Below are 27,584 nucleotides of genomic sequence, written 5' to 3'. Positions count from 1 at the left end.
TTAAGTCCACTTTATCTGTTTTTAACATTGCCTTTCCAGCTTTTGCCAACAAAGGTCCATATAGTCAAAGCTGTGGTTTTTCCGGTAGTCATGTACAGATGTGAGAGTTGGACCATAAAGAAGGCTGAGCACCAAAGAATTGATGCTTTAGAAATGTGGTGCTGGAGAAGACTCTTGAGAGTCCCTTGGACTGCAAGGAGATCAAACCAGTCAATCTTAAAGGAAATTAATCCTGAATATTCATTTGAAGGACTGATGCTGAAGTTCCAGTACTTTGGCCACCTGATGAGAAGAGCTGACTCACTGGAAAAGACCCTGATGCTGGGAAAGATAGAAGGCAGGAGGAGAAGGGGGCGACAGAGGATGAGATGGTTGGAAGGCATCACTGACTCGACTGACACAAGTTTGAGGAAACTCCGGGAGATAGTAAAGGACAGGGAAACCTGGTGTGCTGCAGTTCATGGGGTGCAAAGAGTCGGACACGACTTAGCAACTGAACAACAACTCCAGCCTTAGGGGCTTCCCAGGTGGTAAAGAATCTACCTGCGAATGCAGGAGACACAAGAGATGCAGGTTTGATCGCTGGGTCAGGAAGATCTCCTGGAGGAGGATATGGCAATCACTCCAGTATTCTTGCCTGGGAAATCCCATAGACAGAGGAGCCTGGCGAGCCACAGTCCATGGGGTCACAAAGAGTCAGACATGACTGAGCAACTAAGCACAGCACTGCAGCAGAAGTATAAGCTTACTATTTGTATAATATGTCTTGTGCCATTTATTTACTTTTAATCTATTAAAGTGTAATTCTTGCAGATATCATATAGTTGGGTCTTGCCTTTTTATCCGTTTTAACAACCTCTGCCTTTTAATTGGATTGTTTAATCCTTTAACATCAAAAGTAATTATTGATATAGTTGGATGTAGGTTTACTATTTCACTGTTTGGTTTCTGCTTGTGCTTCTTTTTTTTCTTCTGTTCTCATTTCCTGTGTTATTTTGACTTAATATTTTTTGCAATCCCTTTCACATTATTTATTTAGCTTTTTAACTGTGTCCTTAATGCATTTTGTCTGTATGTATGATTGCTCTAGGAATTGCAAATAGGCATCCTTTAACTCTGCAGACTGCTTAGAGCTAATTCTACTTAGAACCTTGTACCACATCACATACATTGTGGAAATATTGCAACCATATTTCCAAATCGGTCCATTTGTGACCTCCTTCATCCTTTATGCTCTGATGTCAAATGTATTATATCTACATACATTATGAACGCCGCATGGCAGTGTTGCAATTTTTGGACAATCAAGTTTATTTAAATTACTAGGGAGAAAGTAGTCTTATATTTACTCAGTATTTACCATTCCTGATGCTCTTCATTCTTTTTATTTTCTCTCTATTTTACCTTAAGGTGGGATTTTTGTGGTTTTCCCTGCACAGGCGTGGTTCACACAGAAGCCATATGTTTGAACCGAATGTGTATCAGAATTTAAGGCTCCTCCTTTCTGATTCTGCTCTTTTCTCTCACTTTGCAGTGGCTTTGGTTACCTTGCACCTTGCCCACTGCTTTTTAGGCCAGAAAGACTGAAGGTCTGTTTTTTTTTTAAGAGCTGAATTAGGCCAAAAGCTTCATGAAATGGGTAACTCACTTAGTTCCAGTCTTCCTTGTAATTGTTGATTCCGCTCCACAATCAACCTGTTTTTTGGTGATTTTCCAGGGCTCTCAAACATTTATTTATAGTTATAGTTGTTCTATATAGGATTGGTCTGATAGAAGATAATTCAGCCTGTATTGGAAGTAGAACCAGGACTTTTTAAGCTAAAAATGGTTGGAAAATATGGTGTGGTAATGTACAATCTTTGTAGAAGGAAATGGCAACCCACTCCAGTATTCTTGCCTGGAGAATCCCATGGACAGAGGACCTGGCAGATACGACTTAGGGACTAGATCAATGTACAATCTTAATAGTCTTCTTATTTTAAAATATTTAAAAAAAGAAATTATGATGCATGTAGTGCACATGCACACTGAAACAGAAAGAACTAGTTTCTCTAACTCCAGTCTGCTTAATAAAACATTAGATTGGAGTACATTTCCATGCAAGTGTACATAGTTTACCGTCTGTCAGAAGAAAAAATATAAGGTTAAGATATGTATGTAGGGATATAAAGCTTTGGGATTTACTCTGATCATTTTCGAGGGGATTATATTAGCTCCCCTCACATTTTAAAATTGGTACAGACTGCTGAAACCTTGGGCTTATTTCAAAGATTGAGTTTTATTGTGTGTTATACAGCTAATGTTTTTTTCACTTCTGATATATATTTGTCTTCTTTCTGTTAATGTAATAAAGAAGATATAGTGTCAGAATCCTCACAATGGTCAGTTTATGAGTCACAATTTTTGATGGATACTTTCCAATAAAATTTCCACTTTCTAGGAAATGTTCCTTTCCTGTTTCCTCTTATTACTCCTTGGGTTCTTTATAATGCAGGAGGCAAAACTCTATGCTTTGATTTTGCTTTAACCTCTGTGCCAGTGGTTTTCCTCCCTGCTGTGTCTCCTTTACTTTGTATTATTTTCTTTTTCTCTCTCTTTTAAAGAGTTATTTTTCATTACCTTTTAATTTCTTAATCCTTGTATGTACTTAGATTAGAAATATTGCTTACATTATTTGATTTTTCCCCCTCATTACTTTTACACATTATACATTTGCCTAGCTTTTATCCTTTCATCGTAGGAGTTGTAAAGTATTTTAAAATACTTTGCTCAGTATGTAGAGAATTTGAAGAAGTAAAAGCAAGGACTCTATATATTCCCATTACATTGGGAAGGTCCTGCTTGTTGAATTTTTAGGTATTTCAAGATGTTCCAGTCAACTGACAAGGACTTCTCCTCACAGTGTCAGAACTGTAGTGATGATGAGAGTAATGCAACTAGGAAATAGTTCTGGTATGTAACCACTTTTGCATGTTTACTTCACCAGAAAACTCTGTGGAGTACAGTGGTATCTTATATTCCTTGTTAAAAATTTGGAAAACTATTGCATGCTTTCAAAGTAGATTTTGAGGTAATAGTACTGGTCAAAGAATAGAGATTATATTCTAAGCAGATATAAAATACTGCAAAGTTTTAGGATATCTTCATTTCTTTACTGTCCTATAAAAGGAAAAACAAAACTTAAACTTGCATTCTTAGAACTTTCTTAATAATCCAATAATTGCCTAAACTCTAGGTTTTAGCACATTTCTTATTATAAAGTCATTATGATACTATATGCTTTTTTAGTAAAATAACATTTACAAATATGTCATACTCCTTTTTATGTAGCTTATTGATGGAGATTCATTGGCTTTTCACTTTTTAAAAACTAATCTCTTCAGTTCTTATGTTGTCATAGATTATAAATAAATATTTTAGAAAATATATATCCAGTTTATAATGTATTTCTTTGGACACTTTGGTTATACTAGATCTTTATTGCAGAGCAACCCATGGTTTGGGTTCTTTTGTATAGTAGTATATCAGTTAATTCTGTTGGATTGAAAGAGGATAAAGAAGGTGGAATTCTCTGCCATTTTACTGTAATTTACTCTTATACAAATGATGAGTTGGTTATTGTTATGATATTACATAGGTAGTGTTTTTGTAATTGTTAATTTTTAGATTTAATGATGGCACTTGAATATACTTTGATATAATATACTTGAGAAAACTTTCTGTGTTTATATGACATATAAGTAATGTTGCTATTTGGTGAATCACACTGTACTCTCTGGGGTCATTTTGTTGTGTAAATGTTCTTTATTATCCAGTAGTATAGCTTTCAAAACTCAAAGTATTCAGTATATTATCAAGGGATATTAATTAGTCTCATTATAGAGATACAAGGACTTACTTACAAAACACCAAAAACAAGTGATTTGCCCAGGGATATAGGGTCATAGTAGGCCTGTAACTAAAGCTCAATTTGTTTTTCTAGCCTTGTAATTTAATCTATACCAAGAAATATTTCCTGTATGGATAACTTTGGTTCATTCACCTAAAGATAATTTATGAATAAACTCTGCTGTTCTCTCATTTTGTAATTCTGCTAGTGTTTTCTTCATTGTAATAAAAAAGAAATCATGCTATAGTAACTAATTCTTGACCACACCCTCTCTTTCCCCTTCAGAAAAGTTGGAAGCTCAACCGCCAACCCCAGGACAGCTGAGATATGGTAATGGTTCTATAATTATTTGTGCATCTGTCTTTTGGACTTGAAATAGCTATGTTATTCATTAATAGTACAGAAGAGTCAATAAATTAATTCATTCCAGATAGAATAGATTATCCTATTTATTATGCTAAAGCAAAAGGTTTGTAAACTTGGTTTAAAACATATTATAATATAATGGAATTTCTAAGATTGTTAACCATGTCTGTTAGTGTTTAAATATTGTTACCATCTAGAGATAGAATTATAGTAGAGGTTTTCTTAGTTCCTGGGAAAAAGGATTTGTTTACTTTAGTTTGGATTTAAGTTGGGTTATTTCAGAACTAGAATTTCTAGGCTATTTTCTTTGGTGGAGAAAATGCTCTGACTTGTTCTAATAATGAAGAAAGTAAAGTTCATTTTAAGCCACCCCAAAGAAGAACCTTATAATGCTGCTGGTCTGCTTTCTTTACTGTATTATGATTGGAATAACTGTTCAAGGGCTAACACCAAACTAATGTAAAACAGTTTAGGGTCTTATTATAAAGACAATGGAAGAAGAGAATTATTTAACAGTGCAGTGAATTTGAATTGGTTATAAGGTAAAGCTAAATATTAGATATGGTTTGCTAATAACTACTGAGTTATAGAATAATATTTTCCAGAGGAAACTGAAGAAATCACAAATTGGTAGGCTGTCATTACATCCTGGAGCGGAGAAGGCAATGGCACCCCACTCCAGTACTCTTGCCTGGAAAATCCCATGGACGGAGGAGCCTGGTAGGCTACAGTCCATGGGGTGGCTGAGAGTCGGACACGACTGAGCGACTTCACTTTCACTTTTCCCTTTCATGCACTGGAGAAGGAAATGGCAACCCACTCCAGTATTCTTGCCTGGAGAATCCCAGGGACGAGGGAGCCTGGTGGACTGCCGTCTATGGGGTCGCACAGAGTCAGACACGACTGAAGTGACTTAGCAGCATTACATCCTGGAGAGTAGACATATAATTAAAATTTAGTAGCTAGTTCCTTTTTTTCTCTCAGAGGTAGAATATAATTTGTCTTAGAAATCAGTAGCTTTTCCCAGATATCAAAACAATTTAAGAATTCTGTAAGATTTTTCTTTCCCTGGTAATCTTTTCTTATACTTCTAGGCTGGATTCATATACTCTATATCCATAGCACTGTATAATGGTATCACCATTTAGGGGGTCATATTGAAGTTAACTATATATGGCTCTGTTATCATTCCCAGACTTCTTGAGGACTGGGATCAACTATCTCTGTATCTCAAGTGCCCAGTGGAGTGTCCAGTACATGTTATGTAATTTTTTGAAATTTATATTATTCCTTTGGGTTGAAAATAAATTTTTATTTATAGAACACATTTATTTACATCTAAACATCAAAACATGATACATTTTACAGTTGCAGGTAATTATTATAGCAATGTAGCAACATGCTTTGGTTTTACTGACCAAGTTTCTATTAAGACAACTGTTAGCTTAATCTTAGTTTAGTAACCTTGACACCTAATTTTAAGATGTTTATAACTAGCTAGTCTTAGAGATGCCATGAGATTAACCCCAAAATGTTTAGTAATTCCAAAAGTTTCATATTTTACCATATTTACTTTTCAGAGATGATTGAGAAGGCGTTTGGGAGTCTTCTCTCCAAATATATATATCTAAGTAGTAGCTCTCTCTTCACTGTAAATGTTTCATATAGTGAACTATTAGAATTTCACTATACTCCTTTGACTTACCAATTTGTAGTATTTTTTGAAATTCTGTATGTATTTTAGAAGCTGATTATTATAAAATTTTGAATGTCTGGTCGTTAAGCACCTGGACCTAGGCAAAAAGTTGAAGAATTAAGACAGCCCTTTAATGAAGAAACTCTATTTCATTAATGTCATTTCATTTTTTATTATCTTTTAAAACAATATACTTTATAATTAAAAAGATGCTGCTTTTTACCTGGGACATTCTTATGTGGTAAGAACTCTGAAATGACCTAGAATATATACCATTTTCCAACTTGATTCTTAGTCTTTGATAGTGCTTGTGGGTAGAAATATTTCTTGTTTTACTGTTTATTAGCCTTCCCTTATTGGTGCAGAACTCACCATAGTAGTATCAAGTTTTCATAACTTCTGGATTATATTTTAATTGTACTTTCTGTGGACTTAACTGCATTAAAAGAAAAAAGATGTAAAGTCACTGAACACTAAACACACAACTAACCACTTGGTTTAAGGGACTATTTTTTGGATGTGGTATAAAACTGAATGCTTTGATGCCTATTTTTAAATGTCCTCAGTTGGAGTAACGGATGTTGACTATACCTTGGCAGATTTATAGATTAATTAGAATAAAGTCTTAACTATGCTCAGCTTTTAATCTGTTTCGCAGTCTTCCTTCAATTGTCTTAGTCTGGAATTTTCTTCCTTTCCAAGGTAGATGTCCTCAACTTAATTAACTAATGTTTGTTGAGCATCTACTATGCACTAGGCATTCTGTAATGTGCTGAAGATGCAAATAGGAAAAAAAGATGAAGCTAAATATATTTTTAAAATAGATATTAGCTCTTCCTAGTTACATTTCTGTTTTCTCAGGTCATCCAGATTATGTACTTGGTAGATAAGGTATGGTGTACTTTTGGTAGGAAGAGGCCAAGTTACATTTTTATTTAAATCAAATATTGTTTGTTTTAGTTTGTGAAAGCAGTCAGGGATACTGATGTGTTGAAGAAGGAAAGAGGACTTTGAATCCAGACGTCTAATAGAAATGACATAATCACATTTTCCTAACAGTGTTTAAAAAATCGTTTGATAAGTAAATGTGACCAGATAACTTCCCTGAAATTTGATTCAAACATTTTTTATTATTTCTAATATGGAGATCAATTTTATGGTATCAGTCTTTAGGTCTAAGAGAGAAAAAGATTGATGTCAATAGTTATTTAACAGGTAAAATATGGTACTCATAATATTTATTTATTTATTTGTTCTATCAGTAACTGTATGTAATTTGTACGTGTGTGTATGTGTTGCCAGTGAGAAAACACAAAAGCCTAACACAATTAATTTTACATGTTATGTGTTTTTTATTTTGTTTTTTCCCCATTATAGCTTCTACCAAGTATATAAACATAGCAGAAGCAGAATCTTTTGGCTGTGGGGAATGGAAAGCAAATTCCAAAACTTAAATCATATCTACTTACGAAACTTTAATCATATGACCTGTTTTTGTCATTTTAAAATTATAGAAATCTTAAAATATATTTTTCTGTTTTTGATGTTTTTCAGTATTCATCCACAATGCGATACCTTTCATAGGGTTTGGCTTTTTGGATAATGCAATTATGATTGTTGCAGTAAGTTCTTTCAACCCTTCTATTTTGAATTAATAAAGAAATGTGGTCTAAATTTTCCTAATAATTTATATATTATAGTTTTAAAGCTTTAATTAACCTAATGAATAAGACTGTTTTTAGCTGTATTTCATGTTAATTAGACTAGCTCAATTTTAAGGCATTATATCTATTAATCATCAAGACTTTTGGTAAAGCATTGACAATAATAAACATATTTATTGAGTCTATATTATTCTGTTCTAGTTTCAACATTCTTATTAAAGAAAAACGTTTGTAAAATTTTCTAATGTTCTTTAATTTTATCAGCAGTTCTCATATGTGTATGTTATTAATTAGTTCCTTGTCCAGTTTTCCCATACAAAAATATTTACAAGAGTGTTTTGATATTCAGTCTATCCATTTAACTCAAAGATGATTTAAGTTTCAATTCAGAATACTGTAAATGATAAGCCCTTCAGTCTTTGTTCTATCACAGTGTTAAAAATTCTCTTTTCCTGAAGTCATTTTCATTTAAGGTTGTTTCTTAAAGGTATTGTTTAATCTTAGGAATGGTCAATTGACCTTTCTTACTCTTCTATGACATCTTTTGTCAATAGATACCAATTTTGGGTCTACATTATAAAGTCATGATGAAAATACACGTCCATCATTAGTCCACAAGGAAAATGCAGGTCTACTGAAACTGCCTAGTGCTGTATCCAATTCTCCTCACTGACTCGAAGTTTTAAAAAGTCTAAAAATTCTAGATATTGTGTAGGAAACTGCTAAAAAAAGAAAAAGGAATAATTTTAGGATTATTGAATATGAGGAAAAAATAGTTGAGAGATGCCAGGGTTTTGTTTTTTATTATTTGTTGTTGTTGGTTTTGTTTTTTGTTTCAGTGTTTTGACGGTCACATGTACTATATGTGGGTAGAAGTAGAATATTTGGTTTTAAAATAGGGATGAAAGTATAGTTTACATTGTATAGATTATAAAATTTGCTTGAAGACTATCTAAAATTGGTTCGTTCAAGAATGGTTTTCTTTGCTGTATAGTCTTACTTTATGTCCAGATTGATGGGGATCAGATATCCAGAAATTCTAGCCATTCAGCTGGTTGAGGAAACACAAGGTTTACACATCAGGAAGGTATCTCGCTTGGTAAATAGTCATAGAAGATACTGTAGCATGCACATAATTTGAAAGTGATAAGCACCCATTGGATGGATAATTCTTGAGCAGAGTAGTCTGGTAAGAGCATCTAAAATATAATTTCAAAATGCTAGCTTTTTGGCTGATAATGATATTTTCCTAATATGTATATAAGAATCAAGTTGATTAATTTATATATCTGTGAATAAAAGAAACTTATTCAACCATGCCATACTTCTTTTTCTGAAATAAGTAAGCCTTTAGTAAGCCTTGAGTTGGTTAGATTATTTAAATTGTTAATGTAAATAAAATGTACTTTTATTTACTATTTATAGAAAAACCCACTATGATTAAATTATAAACTGTCATTTAAGACTTGGTATGTTCCTGAATAGATTGGATTAAAGCTTCTTTGTGACAATTTTACACTCAGGATTTTAATTCTGTATTGATAGCAGGTATCCCCCCACTCTACCATCTTAATACTCATTTTTTTTTTTTTGGCCTCAGTTGAGCAAACCTTAGATATTCAAATGATGAAAGACTATCCTTGCTAAAGGGAAGTGTTGAGATGATATATTTGGCTTAAAGAGAGAGGCAGGGAGATTTCGAAGAGGGAGCAGAATAGGGAAACTGGATAGTTTCTTAGATCCTGAATAAGACCTTCACAGTATGGTCTTGGGGCTTCCCTGCTAGCTCAGCTGGTAAAGAAACCAGCTGCAATGCAGGAGATCCCAGTTCGATTCCTGGGTGGGCAAGATCCCCTGGAGAAGGGAATGGCTACCCACTCCAGTATTCTGGCCTGGAGAATTCCATGGACTGTATAGTCCATGGGGTCGCAAACAGTCAGACACGACTGAGTGACTTTCACTTTCATCAGCTTTCAGTATGGTCTTACTATTTCTTTGAAATAAATATCTCAAGTAACAGATGTGCTGTGCTTAGTCGCTCATTTGTGCCCGACTCTGTGACCCCATGGACTGCAGCCCGCCAGGCTCCTCTGTTCATGAGGATTCTCCAGGCAAGAATACTGGAGTGGGTTAACATGCCCTCCTCCAGGGGATCTTCCCAACACACACATTGAACCCTAGTCTCCCTCAATGCAGGTAGATTCTTTACCATTTGAACCACCAGGGAAGCCCAAGAATACTGGAGTGGGTAGCCTATCCCTTCTCTGGGGGATCTTCCCAACCCAGGAATTGAACTGGAGTCTCCCACATTGCAGGCAGATTTTTTTACCAGCTGAGCTACCAGGGAAGCCCCAAGAAACAGATATCTGTGTTTAAATACAGATACCAATTAAGACAGAACAACCACACCCACATTCTAAAGTCAAATTATTGTAATGTTGTTCCTGTTTTGTGTTACTCAGGCCTGTGTCTCATTATTAGTGTGACTAGAGTGGACTGTTTTTCTCGGCCTGAAATGATCGACTCTAACTCAGTAAAATTTGTTTTTCTGGTTTATGTTGAAATCCCGTTTCACAGACATCACCAGTTTTTTATTTATATGGTACTGAAATAAGTATTTAAACTACTGGCTTAAAACTGATTAAGAGGTGTGGCAAAAATATCCTGTGATAATTGCAGAATAATTCAGAAACAGTTAAATTTTCCAAAGAAACTTTTTTAATAGACTGCTAAGACTAAAAATCCATAAATAATATAACTATAGAATCTATGAAAAGGCAAATAAGTGAACATTGTTATCTTAGAAATGTTTTTCACCTTTTTTTGTTAAACACTAATTGCCATTGTAGGATAGCTATGACTGTTTGAAGATAGTAAGTTAAGAAAACATTCTTTTTAATGTTTAATTTTTAACTGATTCTTTTTTTTGTATTGTGCCATTTGATGTTTTTCCTGTTAGGGTAGGCTACCCTAATTGCAATCATGTAAACAAATTCCTATATAACTTCTCATAGTAGATTTGACCTTTGTTCGTGGCTGCTGTTCATGCTAACCTTTTGATTTCATAGTTTTTTATTTTTGTGTTGTTGGATTGCTTTTTATAACTATATTTTAGTGGGGGGGGAATTCTTTTTCTTACAATTTAATTAGGATAGAATTGATTAGAATTCTAAAATAGATGAATAAGATGTACTTGGTGATGAACCAAGTACAACTTTAAGACAACTAGTACTAGGTTTATTTATAATTTCTACCCTACCTGTTAACATGAAATTTGATGTTATTATGGGAAAAAGGAAAAGAGTGGAGATTTCATTGCCTTCCAACCAACTTTGACTTTACATGAAGCTTTTCATACTATTAGAAGCATCTTCAGGTTTCTTAAATTCAGCCAAGTGTTTAAGCATGTAAATGCTTTATAAATACATGTGTTGGCAGACAGATTCATTTTAGGTAATTTCCAGTGATTCATTGCTGTTAAAGATGCTGTATTTATTTTTTATACATTGTAGCTGTTGGGTGCTTCTCGCCTATATTAATACTCCAGGGTTTTTGCATCCATGTATAGAGGTATTTCTTTTTGCCTGTTTTCTTTTTCTTCAGAAATCTGTTTCTTTGCATTCCTTTACAACCTTGTAACTTTAATGCCTGGGAGACCTTTACATCAGGCTGTTTGGTCCATACTCTACAGGAATTATATTTGAAAGGAGTGGAATCAAAAGGCCTAGGGGAAGGAAAATTGAGGAAGTTAAACTTCTCTTCAGTTTTATAAATAATTGAGTAATGTAGTGTTACTGTATACCAGATAAGGCATTCTCTTTTGTTTTTCCTCAACAAAGACTGAGATCTGTAGGCGTTTTTTTTTTCTCTACAAGTATCATTGAGATTTAAAAAAATTTTTTAGAAATTTTCAAACATCAATATTTAAGAGAACTTGAAAATTAAGTCCATTTTTGGCAGCATTGCATAAGGGTTAGAACTGAATTAGCACAATAAATTATAGGATTTCTTTATTCTATGTAGTAACCCATCAGAATGGTTTAATCTTCAGTTCCTTATCTTTAAAAGTAGAAGTGAAAATATGAGCCCTTCTTTTCTTTAGAGAAAGTCTTAAACTCTCAATAAATAAATTCAGTGGAGCCTCATTTTTGCTGTATCTCTATCGTATTAAATGCTATTGTTGCTTATAAATGAATTATATAGTCTCATTATCTAGTGATTAAAGAACTAAGTGTTTTAAGGATAATTTTTGAAGTCTGAGTTTTTGAGTCCTTAGAAACCGGTCTAGTCTTTTAAATCTTTTATACGGTAAATACCAATAGTATATAATTGTATCATTCAGAATTTAAAATTTAGGTGAGTTGGTTGTCTTTGTGTTCAAAAGCATTAAAGCACCTTTCCGTAGTAGGAAAATATAAATTCTAGATTATTAATGATGAATTGTATTGCTCTGTGTGTTGCTATTTTTTATTTTTATGAAGGCTTAATTGTAATGAATAAAATATTGATGTTATTTCTGCATGAATGCATATATTTAATAAATAAGTGCTGTAGTATATGCATATTTATGTATATTATATATGTAACTTTGCTGTAATAGCATTGTTTTATCTGTTTTTATTAATGCTTTGCTATTTTATAGTCACTTCGGTTTTAATTTTTAAGATTAATTTCTTTGCAATTGTTTTTCAGGGAACCCATATTGAGTTGTCTATTGGAATTATTTTGGGAATTTCAACTATGGCAGGTACTTAATAATAGTAGTGTTATTATTCTATTGTCTATATATTTATGAAACATTTTAGTAGGTTAAGTATAGAAGAGGATACCTCATTTGAATGAATTTACTCACTGAGATGTCTGTCATTAATAGTTTATCTCCTTAATCCTATCCTTTAATTTTTAATTTTGTAAATGTAGTATGCATTTTTCTGAGAAAGTTTAGGTACTTTATGTTAGTTAATAAGTAACAATAATCTACTATATTTACTGTTTAAAATTTTTTTTTTCTCTTAGTTCAGTGTTACCCTAAAACCTTCCTGCCCATTTTCTCTGTCAAATTATTTATTTTAAGTTGGGAAGAAAAATCAAGGAAGGAAACACAGGATCAAAATCTGATTTGGTTCTGTCTCCTTTCCCCACAAATACCACTCTACTTTTCATGATGGTGAAATTTGGGAACAGTTCTGTGTTGTGTTATTATGGAACATGTGAAGTAGATGAGTAATGAAAGAGACATTTCTTCTTGATTTTCTTGAATGTCATAGCTGTACATATAGCTTTACTCTAACTTTCACATATCCAAATTCCCTTAAATATTGACTGAAAGTTGAACTACAGAATGTTATGCAGGTGTTTTAATATTGAAACCAAAATGGAAACTGGCTGCCACATCAGAAAAAACCTGGTAATTGATGGAGGTAGAAGACTATAATCTCAGATCTGTATTTTGAGATCTTGAAATTCAGAGCTATCAAATTTAGAGCTATCCAGAGTTACTTTGGATATAGTCATTGTGGCTTAGAAAGGTGCTAACTCTTCCAGACCAGTGCTTTATTGATGACACAGTGATCTACTATAGTGATTTTTCTGACTTTTATGTAGTAATTCACTTGTCCATTTTTCATTTTTTTAGCTGCTGCTTTGGGAAACCTTGTGTCAGATTTAGCTGGTCTTGGGTAGGTTCACTTGTGCATATGTATACTTACTCTCTATTCTCCATTCTCCTTTAATTGGGAAGGATTTTTGAAAAGGAACATTTATTTTTGCATGTGTGTTTTAGAACTAAATTTTTAAAATTAGTGTTTCTAAATCAGCAGCACTAAATCTTTGGTGTGCATCAAATATAGATGCCTAGCTCACATCTCAGTCTTGCAGAATTAGTGTCTCTGGGGATGGGGCCCTGACATTTGTGTTTAAGAATCTTCTCAAGCAATTCTGATGTGTGTAAAATTTTTTCTAAAACTACTGTAAGGTAAGCAGAGTTGAATTTTTCATTTCCCGAAATGTTTATATGTATTTTATAAATATTTCTAAGGATAAGACAGGACTAAAAGTAAGAAACCCTATCATTATTTCACTCCCTCCACCCCCTCACCCCACCCCTGCTGTCCTCCCACTAAGTCCAAAGGTAAGAAATATGCCTCAAATGTGAGGATACTGACTGGGCATGTTTTCTAGAGAGAGGAATTTTCAAAGCGAGTAATGGCCAAAGCATACATGGACTTGGCTAATTTTTGCTCTTTTTATTCCATGTGGCAGGAAGGAATGATGAAACAAACTGAGGGCGCCTACTCAGAAAAGGCCAGCTTTCTCTTTCTGTTTTTACATTTTCTCTTCTAAGCAGCAGATGGCCTGGGCTGCTTCCTGAGCTTGGGGAAGCCTAGGAAGTATGAATTAGACAGAGTTGGCATTAATTATTGTGATAAACATACTCTGTCTTGCTCAGTTGTTGGTTCTGTTTCTTCCTCTTTTTTTGGTTCATTTTGATGGTAAGTTTTGAGATTTGAATTTGGGTCTAGGAGCAGTCTATTTAGCCCTATAATCTAGGGAAAGGCAGCTTTATACATGATCTAACTCTGTATATTAGATATCTGCGCTTGAGTATGGGGCCATAGCTACTGTTCAAAACACAGTTTCTTTGTTCTGGGCCAAAGCAGAAATTTTGTATTCCTGGAATTTCTGATGTAAACCTACAGTGATATTATCCCTTAGACATTCCATTTCCCAGTTTCCAGCATTAAGGTTTATAATGATAATATTATAGATTTGTTAGGACTCTTCCATCTAAGAACTATTTCTCCTCTGCCTTAAAAAAATACCATTATGTAGTAAATACCACACTTTATCAATCTTAGTTGCATAGGTTTTTAGAGCTTAACATACCTAATATTGGGATCCATCTTATAATTGATGGTATACATAATTTAATTGGCAAATTTTTTTCTTTCTTCCAGTTCTTAAAGTAAGATTGTATCCAATAAGCAATGGCCACTTAGAAAATACTTGAAATTGCCCTGAAAATTATAGCTGTTTTTCTTAGTATGTCAATCTGATAAATTTTAAGAAAATTTTTTTTCTCGTGATAGTTATTAAATTATATGTTAAAGTTCTTTGCTTTGAATTTGGAATAAATGCATTAATTGTAATTATAATTGTAAAATTTTTATATACCTTGAATTGTTCTTTTAAAAATAATGGTAGAGAGTAATTACTCTTAAGTCAGTTAATTTACCTGTGTATTAAATATGTCAATCTGGAAAATTTTAAACCAAATATATGTATATACAATAAAGATGAAAATCGTAAAAGAATGTTTATACCATTTCTGGAGTATACAAATATAGAATTATCTTTGTTATAGTCATGAGTTTTTCATATGTGAGGACATAGTTTTTTGTATGTGTCTCTTTAAAAACATATTCTGTCCTCTTGTATTTTTTTTTAATTTGGATTTTTTAAAAATTTATTTATTTTAATTGAAGGCTAATTACTTTACAATATTGTGGTGGTTTTTGCCATACATTGACATGAATCAGCCATGGGTGTACATGTGTTCCCCATCCTGAACCCCCCTCCTACCTCCCTTCCCATCCCATCTCTCAGGGTCATCCCAGTGCACCAGCCCTGAGCATCAGGGCTGTCTCATACATCAAACCTGCACTGGCAATCTATTTCACATAAGATATTATGCATGTTTCAATGCTATTCTCTCAAATCATCCCACCCTCGCCTTCTACCACAGAGTCCAAAAGTCTGTTCTTTACATCTGTGTCTCTTTTGCTGTCTTGCATATAGGGTCATCGTTACCATCTTTCTAAATTCCATATATATGTGTCAATATACTGTATTGGTGTTTTTCTTTCTGACTTACGTGTCCTCTTGTATTTTTAAAGACTTGCAGGCTACGTTGAAGCTTTGGCTTCCAGGTTAGGCTTATCAATTCCTGATCTCTCACCAAAGCAAGTTGACATGTGGCAAACACGTGTTAGTTCACATTTGGTGAGTACTTTGTGTGGTTTATGATAATGAATTTGGGTAGCCAGAGCAAGACACTGTATATAATTCAGTCCCTTGACTTGAGAAATTTGAGATTAAAATTGATTTGAGTGGAGTTTTTAACAAAAACTGTCCAAACCTTAGTAGATTTCAGAAAAACTAATCATTGACTTTTTTTGTAGGCATACTTGATTTTTGAAAAAATCTTTATATGATTCAGTTACTGTTGAGGAGTATCAGTTATGTGCTGAGACTGAAGGACATAAAATGAGTAATAAACTATAGTTCTTTTTGAGGATTGTCTAGGTAAAGAATCAGACATATTAAACAAATTATAATTTAGTGTGACATATTCAGTAATAGAAATGTACACTGGATATAGCAAAAGCACCAGGAGAAGAATTAACTCTTTGTAGAAAGAAATTTCTTTTAGTGGGGAGATTTCTTGGTGCATATTAGATCTAAGCTTATTTTTAAATGATTGATGAGATATTTATTAGGTAGGTATATTGATTAGCAAGTAGAAAGGTATGATGATAACTAACTGGAAGTTCCTGGCAGAGAGAGGGACCACATCTGACTAATCTCTGTCTCCCTGGTACCTACCATAGAGTTTGGTACTTTGTAGATTCTCAATAAATGTCTATATGAAGATGTAAAACTTAATTGATAAGTATTTTAACCTTAATAGTCATCATAGGAATGCAACATTTAAAAATCATTTATGAAAATTAAATACATTTTTCATAATATATGTGAGGTCACAGAAAAATTGTGTGTATGTAGACATATAAATATATTGCAGTGGGTATACACAAATATTTGCAGTTTTGTCTAGAATAGACAGCAAAGCAGTATAATTATGCACAGATATTCATATTATTTGATTTTTAAATAAATCATTGAGGAAGAACTATACACCGAAATGTTTACTGTTCTATCACTTACACTAGCAATGATTTTTAATGGTAAGAAGAGCTTTTACATTTATTATAGGCCCATCAATTCAGTGGAATTTAGAAATTTTTGTATTAAGTTTATGAAACAGTTTGAAAAAGAGTTTATTATAACATGTGTGACTGGTAGGGGGCAAGAGGAAGGCAGCAAACAAAGTTATGTTTACATAATGATTAGACCTACATATATAATTAGATGTACATGGGGATAAAGTACATGGGGATAAATACTGAAAAGGAATATTTACAAAGGACAACAAATCCAAATATGTTGAGAGTACTGGGTGAGATTTTTCGTTCCTTTCCATCTTCTGACTTTAAAATATGTGTACATTTTTAAGGCATTTTCTATTTGAATACTTCTCTAATGTTATTTTTATGGCAATTTGAAAAAATTTTTAAATTTTTTTCCTGGTTGCCTTGAACTTTACATATTATTTGTTCTAGAACCTTTTGGTACATTATTTTTTAATTTAAGTTAGTATGATCAAAAGAAGTATTGTTAACAGCTGAATTATAAGCATATAGTAATTTTTATCATAGATACTTAAAATAGCTTTGAAAAAATGTTTTCTTTTGTTTCCGTAGGGTAAAGCTGTCGGGGTGACTATTGGCTGCATTCTAGGAATGTTCCCTTTGATCTTCTTTGGAGGAGGTGAAGATGATGAAAAACTGGAAAAGAAAAATTAATTCACATAGAATACCTTTAAAAAGATGTATACTAATGTACCTCAGTTATCAAATATGCTGTCAACAGCATTTAGGAATTAAGACAGTAACAGTGTATAGATAACGGGATCAAATAATTCAGCATGTATTATGGAAAACACTAACTTATTGTGGCTTGGTTTTCTTAGGACATCTTTTTTAAAAAAAAATTTTGTGTAAATTGGTAAAATGCTTTTCCATCAATGGCAGTCAACATTTTACCTTTCCTTTTTCTTTATATACCAAAATACCATTTAAGTATCAGTCGTTGATGTACCGTGCTAACTTGAGGTTTGTCTGTTTGTGACTTACTGTGTGTACATGCATGAAAGCATTTTCTGTCGTTGTTGTCCCCTACAGTTAAAATTCAACCTTAAAATTTTTTCCAAATTACTTAAGATGTTTAATATCAGTTGAATATTTCTTTTTTACTCTCTTTTTGGCAACATCAATTTTGTACTGTTTCACAGTAAACATTTACAATCATATAGTTTCAGTCATTTTTTAAAAACTCTCACATCTATTCAAAATGAACATTCTTTAAGTACTTGTCACTCATTTTAATTTTCTGACCTCTTAGTCTCAAGAGCCAGAGATTAATCAGGATGAACAATTATTTTTAGTCTCCCTACTACATAAGAACATATATGTTAAGAGGTGCATTATTTTGAGTTGGTTTTTATACTTTTATTTTCTTAACTTTGAATAATTACGTAGTGATTTTTGACTCCTATGGGAAAGAAAGTCATTAGAGTGTTTTTAATGGGGATTGTGGGATTTAGGTCAACTAAAAGGTTTCACATGACACTTGGAAAGTTATGAGGCTAAAAAAGTTTTTTTCACAGAAGTATAAAATGGAAACTGTTAAGAAGGTCTGTGGTATAACTGGTGAAGTTGAGGTGATGTTTGTAAGGTTAATAAGTACAAATAATATTGTTTGGGAATGCTCCTCCCCTCCAAATGTCTTCTTCTTATCTGAGTTAAATGAATTTGAATCCTAATGTTATATCTTCTTTAGCAGATTTTATTTCTGGATAACTTCTTTTGAGGTGAAAAATAAATATTTTGTATTTTACTTTTTGCTATATATATATATATATATATAGCCTAGTAATCGAAAGATATATGAGGAGAAATTCTTTCTCCCATTTTTCATTCCCTTTCTTTTTTTGTGGCGTTTAAATCATATTCTAGATTGAAGTTCCTTATGTCCAATCTTGTGTATCTGACTTAAGCGTAGCTAGAATTCACATCTATACTTGTGAGTCATAAATTTTAATTTTATGAACCTGTAAAGATTGTTAGCATGTGATCTGTTACATGGGCTAAAAAATTACTCTTAATTGTAAGAGTACTTAAATATATCACAGAGGAGAAAAACAAATTAAAATTACTATTTGGGCCACTGAAACTATTTACTTTGCTAACTAGATGAAAAAGAAGGGAAACTTAAAGATGGCTGTATTTACAGCTACCTTATTTTAAAGTTTTATTTGCACATTTACTTTGAACTCTTATTTTCAGAGAAGCTGGTTTCTCTCACAAGACAGTTTGTGATAAATTCTTTTCTGTTTACTTCAAAATTATTTTAGAGCTATCCTGTAATCATAGATTTTTGAGGGGAAAATAGATCATATGCTATAAAAATAAATATATAGCATTCTTATTATGTACAAATAATGTGACAGTTTTGTTTGATCAGATTAAAATTATAAAACTTAACATTTTAAATAGAATTGTGGTTTGTATCTTCCACATAACATCACAGAAGCCAAAATTTTTTTTTTATTTCAGATGATAGGATTAGATTATTAAAAAAATTTTTTTTTGTAAATGTTTAAGTGTTTTTGTGCCTAACTTGTATTGCCAGCCCTTTCTGTTCTCTAAAAACATGTTATTGTGGTGCTTAAATTTTCTTTTTATTAAGTCCTATATCCAGAAACCTTGCCTGTGAGTTTAGAAAGGGCTTTTGATTTTACTTTCTTTTTTTTTTTCTGCTCATGAAAATAACCCAGTCCTACAGAATCTTTTAGTTTAACTGAGCATCTGTATGTAGAATTATTTAAGATTTCAAAATATGGAATATACAACCTTCATATTGAAAAGTACTTTAATTTATGGTTATAATAAAATTTGCATAATTCAGGTAATTAGTTTAAAAGAATGGAGCCCTTTCGTCCTTAACCTAAGGTACACATTTTTTTCTAGTATGGTGCTTTGCACAGTGACTTCTGAAAAATGGTTCCCTTTAAGATAATGACTTCATATAATCATTGTTTCATGTTACTTGTCATGAAGAATGTTATTTCAGGTTGAAACTGGAATTCTTATTTCTCACATTAACTATTTCTTTATTGGGAGCAACTATAAAGATGGTTAAATGCAACGTGAGGTGTGTCAATACTGTTCATTTGAAATCATGTTGTCTGTGTATTATGATTTATTGACTTATTTATGCATGTAAATTGGGTGCATTTTGTTGCCACTGTATGTTAAATGGTGACCAATGTTTTTACAAAGGAATTGAACAAAGAAAAATACCTTTTAAGAAATTTTGGAATGTGGTTTTGATTTTGAAATTTGATTTTCTTTCTAATCTCAGAAAATCCTGGTTATTCTGTAGCTTAAAGGAAATAGTATAAATAAATGCAGATTTATTACAGGGTTCTAGCAGTGTCACTGAGACAGTAAAATGGAACTATTTACCGTTTCCCTGAAGTCCACACTTGAGATACAACATTATAGATTATGAGAGCAGGATGATCATGATCCCATATTGAGATAATTTGACCTTTAATAGGATGTCAAAAAAACTTCAGATAGATTGGCATAAATTACACAGATGGCTATTTATTTATAGCAGAGATATCCAAGCCTTCTATATAAGAATGTGTCATTTACTTTACTCCTTTTCTCCAGAAAATGAATTTTGAAGGTAATAAAGTTTATCTTTTATACCAAAAGCTTGTGCAAACCATTTTGAAGTAAATTTTCCAAGTTTTAGAATTACAGTTTCTTGCCATTCTTAAGAGTGTATTAAATGTAATATAATCTTTTTCTTGACCAATTGGGATCTTACCTAGGATACGGTAAGGGGGTCAATCATTGTAACACACTGCATTAATAGAATGAAGCAGAAAATGCCACATGATTATCTCCATTCTTGCAGAAAAGTGATTTGACAAAATACAACATCTTTTTTTGTGTGTGGAAAAAACAATCAGAAAACTAGGTATATATCTGGTTTTTATAGTTTTTTCATTTCCCCCCCATTTTTTGCTGCTCTCTCTCTTCTGGCAATTGCTTGCTCTCTCTAATTTGCTGTTTTTTGGCTGTGTGGACTTAGAAACTTGATAGTCAGTTTTACCATAAATTATCTGAGAAATATTAGAAAATAGGCTATGGAGCCTGAGTGAGATGATGATGGCGGTGATGATTATGGTAAATATAATGTTAGTTCCCTTTTGTTAAGCACTTACTGGTTGCTTTGTACTGTAGTATTTTACACACATTATCACACTTAATCTCTGTAATAGCAATGTTAAGTTGGTACTGTTATTATCCTTATTTCATGTTGAGCAATTGGAGACATGGAGAGGTTAGTTTGCACAGGGCATCCTATTAATAAGTGGACTAAAGTCTGGCTTTGTCCAAGCATGAAGTCTGTGTTCTTAACTACTTACTATGCAGTCGGGACAGCAATTGCATGGACTCTGTAATGTCTGTTCTCTGCTCAGTCTTCTTTTTGGCTGTATATTTATAGAGTTATATTCTCACTTATAACTTAAGAGAAAACTCTCCAAGTTCACTTAACAAATCTTTTGTTTTTGACGTGTATATTATGTACTAGGAACTGTTCAAGTCTCTGAATGAACAGCCAGAACATCCATATATCCTTAGGAAGCTTATTCTGTGGGGGAGTGGAAGTGAGGGAGAAGAATACAGGAAAGCAATTGTACCCTTAAATAAGTGGTGATAAGTTCTTTAGAAATAAATGAAACAAGAAGGATAGAAAGTACCGGTGGTCATATGTAGGGGGTTGTTTTTATACAGAGTGGTTAGGGAGCACCTGAAAGAAGTAAGAAATAAACAAAACATGGATCAGGGAAGAGAAGGTATTATGCTAGGTTCTAGAAAGTTGATGTTTAGAGAATCTCTGCTATATGAAATATATTCATATTTCACTTTGGAATGCATTATACAATTTTTTTATTTTTTTTTAAATTGAGGTGTAGTTATATACAATACTATGTTAGTTTCAGATGTGCAGCGCAGTGAGTTATATATATTTATATGTATATATTTTTTCAGATTCTCTCACCTTACAGTTTATTATAAAATATTGAGTATAGTACTGTACAGTAGGTCCTTGTTGGTTATGTATTTTATATATAGTGGTGTGTTTATGTTATGTGTTTATGTGTTTTATGTGTTTATGTTAACCTCAAATCCCTAATTTATCCCTCTCTGTTCTCTTTCTGCTTTGGTAACCATAGTTTGTTTTCTGTGTCTGTGGGTCTATTTAAGTTCATTTGTATCTTTTCCTTTAGATTACACATATCAGTAATATCATATGATATTTGTCATTCTCTGTTTAATTCACTTAGTGTGATAATCTCTAGATCCATCCATGTTACTGCAAATGGCATTACGTCACTCTTTTTATATGACCGAGTAGTACTCCATTGTATATGTGTGCGACATCTTCTTCACCTGCTCCCCTGTTGATGGGCAGTTAGGTTGCTTCTGTGTCTTGGTGTGTAAACAGTGCTGCAGTGAACATTGGGGTTTGCGTGTATCTTTTCATAATTGATTTTCTCCAGATACATGCCCAAGAGTTGGATTGCATGTAAAAAATTTCCTTGTTTGTTTTGCAGTATTCATGTTTTCAGAATTAAGCCTGAATATTAAGTATTAAGATTAATACTCCCTGCATATTTACTGACAGCAGTAAAGGGAAATGACTTGGAAGCATGGGGAAGCTACGACTGAAGTAGTAATTAAAGCAGAAGCTTGTAACATTTTAACGTTGAAGCTTTAGAACTTTCAGGATCTAATGATCTTATGCTGATAGCTGTATGAAGCACATGGTGTTTTGTGTTGGTATTTGTATGAAATTTTATAACATCATACATAGGTTAATGCTATTGATGAGTTTATGAATGAAAGAAACTTAAGCAAATTTTTTGTTGACTTCTGAAGATTAAAAAGATGGAATAGGCATAGGATAGATTATATAATTTTTCCACAACTACAAGTCAAGCCTTTTGTTTAGATGAGTAAATTGTGAGAATGATGACTGAGGAGTTAAACTCAAAAAAACTACTTTGGGGGGAGATGAGGGAAATGTTCAAAAACTGTAGGATAAAGAAATTTTCTGTGAGAACTGTAAAAGTCAGTAAAGATTTGATATCTGATAATAATATGAGAGCTATACATTTATATAGTGCTTTACTGTTTATAAAATATTTATGCATATGCAAGATATAAATGGAGTTTCAGAGAGATAGATGTGTCAAAGAAAGCTGTTCAGCACATTTCTGTGGATTGGCTGTGTAACTAGTCTGCTGGTTTTGCCTGGGTTCAGTCATGTGACTTTAGTCCGACTGGTGAGTTGGGAGAAGCTAGAGGGTTTAAGATGGTTTTGACATAAACAGAGGGAGGACTAGGATCTCTCACCATGTGGTCTCTCATCATTTCATAGTCTATGACCAAATCTTAGCATGGCAGTTGGGTTCCAAGAGAGTAAAAGTAGAAATCATGAGGTCTCACAATGCCTATACTCTGGACCTTCTACAGTGTATCTTCTGCCATCTTCCCTTGGTCAGGACAAGTTACAAAACCAGCCCAAATTCAAGGGAGTGGAGAAACTGACTCCATCCTTCTGAGGGGAGGATCAACAGTGGTCTATTGCAAAGGGGCATGGACACAGGGGAGCATTGTTCATTGAAGGCCATTATAATAACATCTCTATCCTTCCAGATTATGCTTTGTCATGGGCATATTTTTTGGTACCCATATCCCTTCTGTTATATTGTGAGTTCCTTGAAAGTAGGATTTTACTCATCTTTTATTCCCCTTTGCAACCATCACAGACCTCGAACACTGTGTCTTAAGTGCTGAGTTTCTCGTGGATGATGAGAGAAGTAAAAGGAAAGTGAGAAAAAACTAAAATTGAAAATCTGTCTTTGTCATTCAGTTCAGTTCAGTCGCTCAGTCATGTCTGACTCTTTGCGACCCCATGAATCGCAGCATGCCAGGCCTCCCTGTCCATTACCAACTCCTGGAGTCTACCCAAACCCATGTCCATCGAGTGGGTGATGCCATCCAGCCATCTCATCCTCTGTTGTCCCCTTCTCCTCCTGCCCCCAATCCTTCCCAGAATTAGGGTCTTTTCCAATGAGTCAACTCTTTGCATGAGGTAGCCAAAGTATTGGAGTTTCAGCTTCAACATCACTCCTTCCAATGAACACCCAGGACTGATCTCCTTTAGGATGGACTGGTTGGATCTTCTTGCAGTCCAAAGGACTCTCAAGAGTCTTCTCTAACACCACAGTTCAAAAGCATCTATTCTTCGGCGCTCACCTTTCTTCACCATCTTTGTCATGGTAGCGTGAAAAAGATCCCAAAGTGTTTAAAATGATTCCATAGCAAGCAAAAGCAAACCACAGCTATTGATAAGCCATTTAGAATATCCGAATAATCACAGCATTTTGTAGCAAAATAGATAAGGGCAATGCAATCCTTAATTTTATAGATTAGAGTTAAACTGTTTTTAAGTAATTAGATCTTACGTAAGTACAACTCTTTTGATTCAAAATTCTAGTTTTTTTTTTCTTCAAATTTTATAGAATTAGATTTTTAGATAAATTGGAGAGCAGGTGGATAACTTTGGGATTTTAAGTTTACAGAAAAAACATTCTGGTGGCTAGTACCATGCTTTTTGTGTTTATATTTTTCTGTGTAGATGAAAGATTTTAGAACAATGCTTAAGGTGCTTAAAATAAACATTGTTCATTTATTCCAAGTCCTTTGTATTTCTAAGCGCTTAGATTTCAAGAGACAAAGTATGTTGCAGAGCAGCTCTGCCAAAAGCTTAGTCCAAGTTCTTTAGTCTTTTCTAGAAATTGCAGCCAATGTTTTGCCAATCTTCTATTAACACATTACCCTTTTCTTGCCATCTGATATCTGGCATGTTTTGTAAACAAGCTGAAAACTCTAGGCTGGATCCCGGCTACATTTTAGGTTTTATAATTATATCTTCCCGCAATATTCTTCCCACTCAGACATCTAATAAATAGTTTAACTAATGCAAGATTCACGCTTTCTCCTTGTCTCTAAAATACAGAAATTGAAAATGCAATTCAGAGAAAAACATCTTCTGTATTCACTCCTATTATATGTTTGGTGTCCAATAAGGAACCAGGTTATGAGAGAGGTAGATCAACAGAATCATGAGACCTGATCCCTTCCCTGGAGGATCATCTGGTATCGGACAGGTGGACAGTCTTTGGGTGTCTGCAAGCTCTGGAATTCTGTAATTCTAAGTGCGTGATCCACATGGTTCACAGTATTGCTGTTTAGTTCTTGCAATGCACTATATTATAGATTTTTAAAATATATATATTTATTTGGTTGCACCAGGTCTTAGTTGCAGCATGCAGGATCTTTGATCTTCATTGTGGTATGTAGGATTTTTTTTTTCCTTTTTTTTTTTAAGTTGCAGCATATGGAATCTAGTTCTCTGACCAGGGATCAATCGTGAGCACCCTGCATTGGGAGTGCACAGTCTTAGCACTGGACCACCAGGGAAGTTGCTATTAGAGGTTTTTTGTTTTTATATAATTCAACATATTGGGCAATAAAGTCACTTTGACACTATTGATATTCATCTTTACTCTGAAGTAAGACTTAATATAACCTTTTAAATAAAAACACTGAATTATCCCAATTCAGGAAAAATATAAATGAAACACAGTGATCTTAGAGGGAAAGACATCAATTTAGTTTGAATTATTGAGTTAAATTCTCCATGATCCCACGGCTCCCTGTGAACACCATTCACATCTGTTGTATGATGCCTCAGCACTGAGGCCAAGGCTGTATCTAATTCATTCTTGTCTTTGATATTTACCACGATGGTATATTATAGGTTTTCCTTCTTTCTATATTTTTTATTAGTCTTGGTATCAATTATGAAGTTCTGAAGGCTTGGTAAGATAGTTGGAAATTCATTAAAAATACATAAAAATAAACTATTTTAATAAAAAAAATACATAAATAGATTGAAATTCTGCACCCATCTCTGATGCTCATTTTAAGCCTCAGCCTCTGAGTGGAGTTGCTCCTGCTGATCCATCTGGCAGTCTTTGTAGAGGAAGATCTCCTTTCACAGCTGAAGTCCTTTGCTTTTCTGAAGCCATGTTAATAGCATCGATCATTTGGAATCCACAGCTCTAAGCTCATCAGTTCATAGCTCTGGGAACTTACATACCCATGAGGACTAATCTCTCTGAACTCTCACAGTGTCCCCATTATAAAATTGAGACAGTAATACCTCCTTACAGGATTGTGATTGCATATGTGTCATACCTGGTGGAATGCTTGGCATATAGAAAGTGCTCAGTTGATGGTCGTAGTGAAGATAGCATTTTTTAGAACTCTTACTCCTGTCTTCAGTTTGCTGGTTAAATCTCTGGGAAAAAATTGAACTTGTGGAATATCTTTGAGCTGAGAAATACTGGGAATGTGAAAACATTCCACTTTCTCTTTGGTCATTTACAGTGTGACTATAAGTATTGAAATCTCAGTCCATCAGACACATCTTTGATGAAAATTAAGCAACCAAAGATAACCCAGATCAAACATGTTGTTTTGAAGTTATTTTCCCACTGCTACCCCTAAAATAACTGCACTAAAGTGCAATGATTTGGAGCCTTCCAATATTTTCTTGTGTTGTGGAAGGCTGCTAAGGGCCTATGAAACTCCTGTAGTTTTACTGAAATAATGTTTAAACCTAAGTTCTCAGGTCTTTTGTTTACTAGCTGTTTGGTCCTAAGCAAGTCATTCAGCTCATCTGCAGAATGAGTACTAGACACACTTTTTTACCTCACACGTTTAAGATTGAATGAGACATTTCATGGAGAATGACTCTGTCATTGGGATGGCTATTAAGTTGTAATCATTCTAAAGACCTATTGGGGTGAAATGGGACTCCATTTAATGAAATACTTCAGAAACACCTCCTTTCTCATGTGAAATAAGACTGACTACAGTTCACTGGATTCTTACATAGACTCTTAATCTCATAGCACTAAATTCTCAATGGGCCATCTACTTTAACAATTCTAGCCTTTTTCAATCACTAACCTGGCTCATTCTCCTAGGTTGTATGTATCTACAATATTTTGCTTATGATGATTGGACTCGGGGGGAACTTGTCACTTCCTGGGTCCCCTTTGGTATTTGCCTCTCTGCAGAGAAATTGGCCACTTGATAAAATTATTAGAAAACATTTTGCTTCTGCCAAAAAAGTCCTGAGTTTGCAAAAGACGCATGTGACTTAGTAGCTAGTCTGCCTAGTTCTGGAGTGCAGAATTATGGAGCCCATTTTTTCTGTATACCATATTTTCACCCTAGGCTTTATCAGCAATAAGGCTGCTATTTTTATCTTCAACTGTCCAGCTTATTTGTTTCTCAAAATGTTAACAGGGAAACTGGGAAAGAGAAGTTGTTTTAACTGTGAAAGAGAAGTATTCTTTATTACTCTACTGAAAATTAAGGGCTGACTTACCCAAGACTGACTCCTCACATCGTGGCCTCTGAAAAACTCCATACAAACTAGCTACAGCTGAGAGTTTAAGACAAACCAACATAGGGCAGAAATCTGCGTGGCAGTTTAGTTGGACTGATGTTCCCACAGCCAGGGATGGACTTCTTAGGTGGCTTGGTGGTAAAGAATCTGACTGCCAGACTGGGCTTCAATTCCTGGGTCAGGAAGATACCCTGAAAAAGGAAATGGCAACCCACTCCAGTACTCTTGCCTGGATAATCCCATGGACAGAGGAGCCTGGCAAGCTATATAGTTTATGGGGTTGCAAAGAGGTGGACACGACTGAGCACACAACACTCACTCATACATTTCAACCAGGGATACCAAAGTGGCAGACCTGGGCTGCATACTGAGGTTCTGCCATGTTATACAGCTGTGACCCCCCAGATCTGACCAACCTCTTGGTTTTGAAAACTGATGAGTGCTGGTATTATGACGTCAGGGTGGAGTCAAGGTTCTGCCCCATCATATTGCT

The 27,584-nt window shown here is 33.8% G+C and overlaps 1 protein-coding gene across 1 annotated transcript in view; it reads left to right on the top strand.

Annotated features, from left to right (window-relative positions):
• The window catches only part of TMEM65 (transmembrane protein 65), a 50,393-nt gene extending 30,564 nt beyond the window's left edge, over positions 1-19,829 (top strand). The window contains exons 2-7 of the mRNA XM_081498958.1: positions 4,175-4,219; positions 7,506-7,573; positions 12,308-12,362; positions 13,251-13,293; positions 15,511-15,616; positions 17,158-19,829. Coding sequence (XP_081355084.1) covers positions 4,175-4,219; positions 7,506-7,573; positions 12,308-12,362; positions 13,251-13,293; positions 15,511-15,616; positions 17,158-17,259 — 419 coding nt within the window. The 3' untranslated portion in view covers positions 17,260-19,829. The remainder of the gene's footprint in view (positions 1-4,174; positions 4,220-7,505; positions 7,574-12,307; positions 12,363-13,250; positions 13,294-15,510; positions 15,617-17,157) is intronic.
• The last annotated feature ends 7,755 nt before the right edge of the window (positions 19,830-27,584 follow it).

This window comes from Giraffa tippelskirchi, chromosome 6, assembly GCF_054371585.1.
Source record: "Giraffa tippelskirchi isolate mGirTip1 chromosome 6, T2T-mGirTip1v1.2.pri, whole genome shotgun sequence".
NCBI classification, from domain to species: Eukaryota; Metazoa; Chordata; class Mammalia; order Artiodactyla; family Giraffidae; genus Giraffa; species Giraffa tippelskirchi.
The sequence above is the reverse complement of the archived record's forward strand: the minus strand, read 5'-3'. Positions and strand labels throughout refer to the sequence as shown.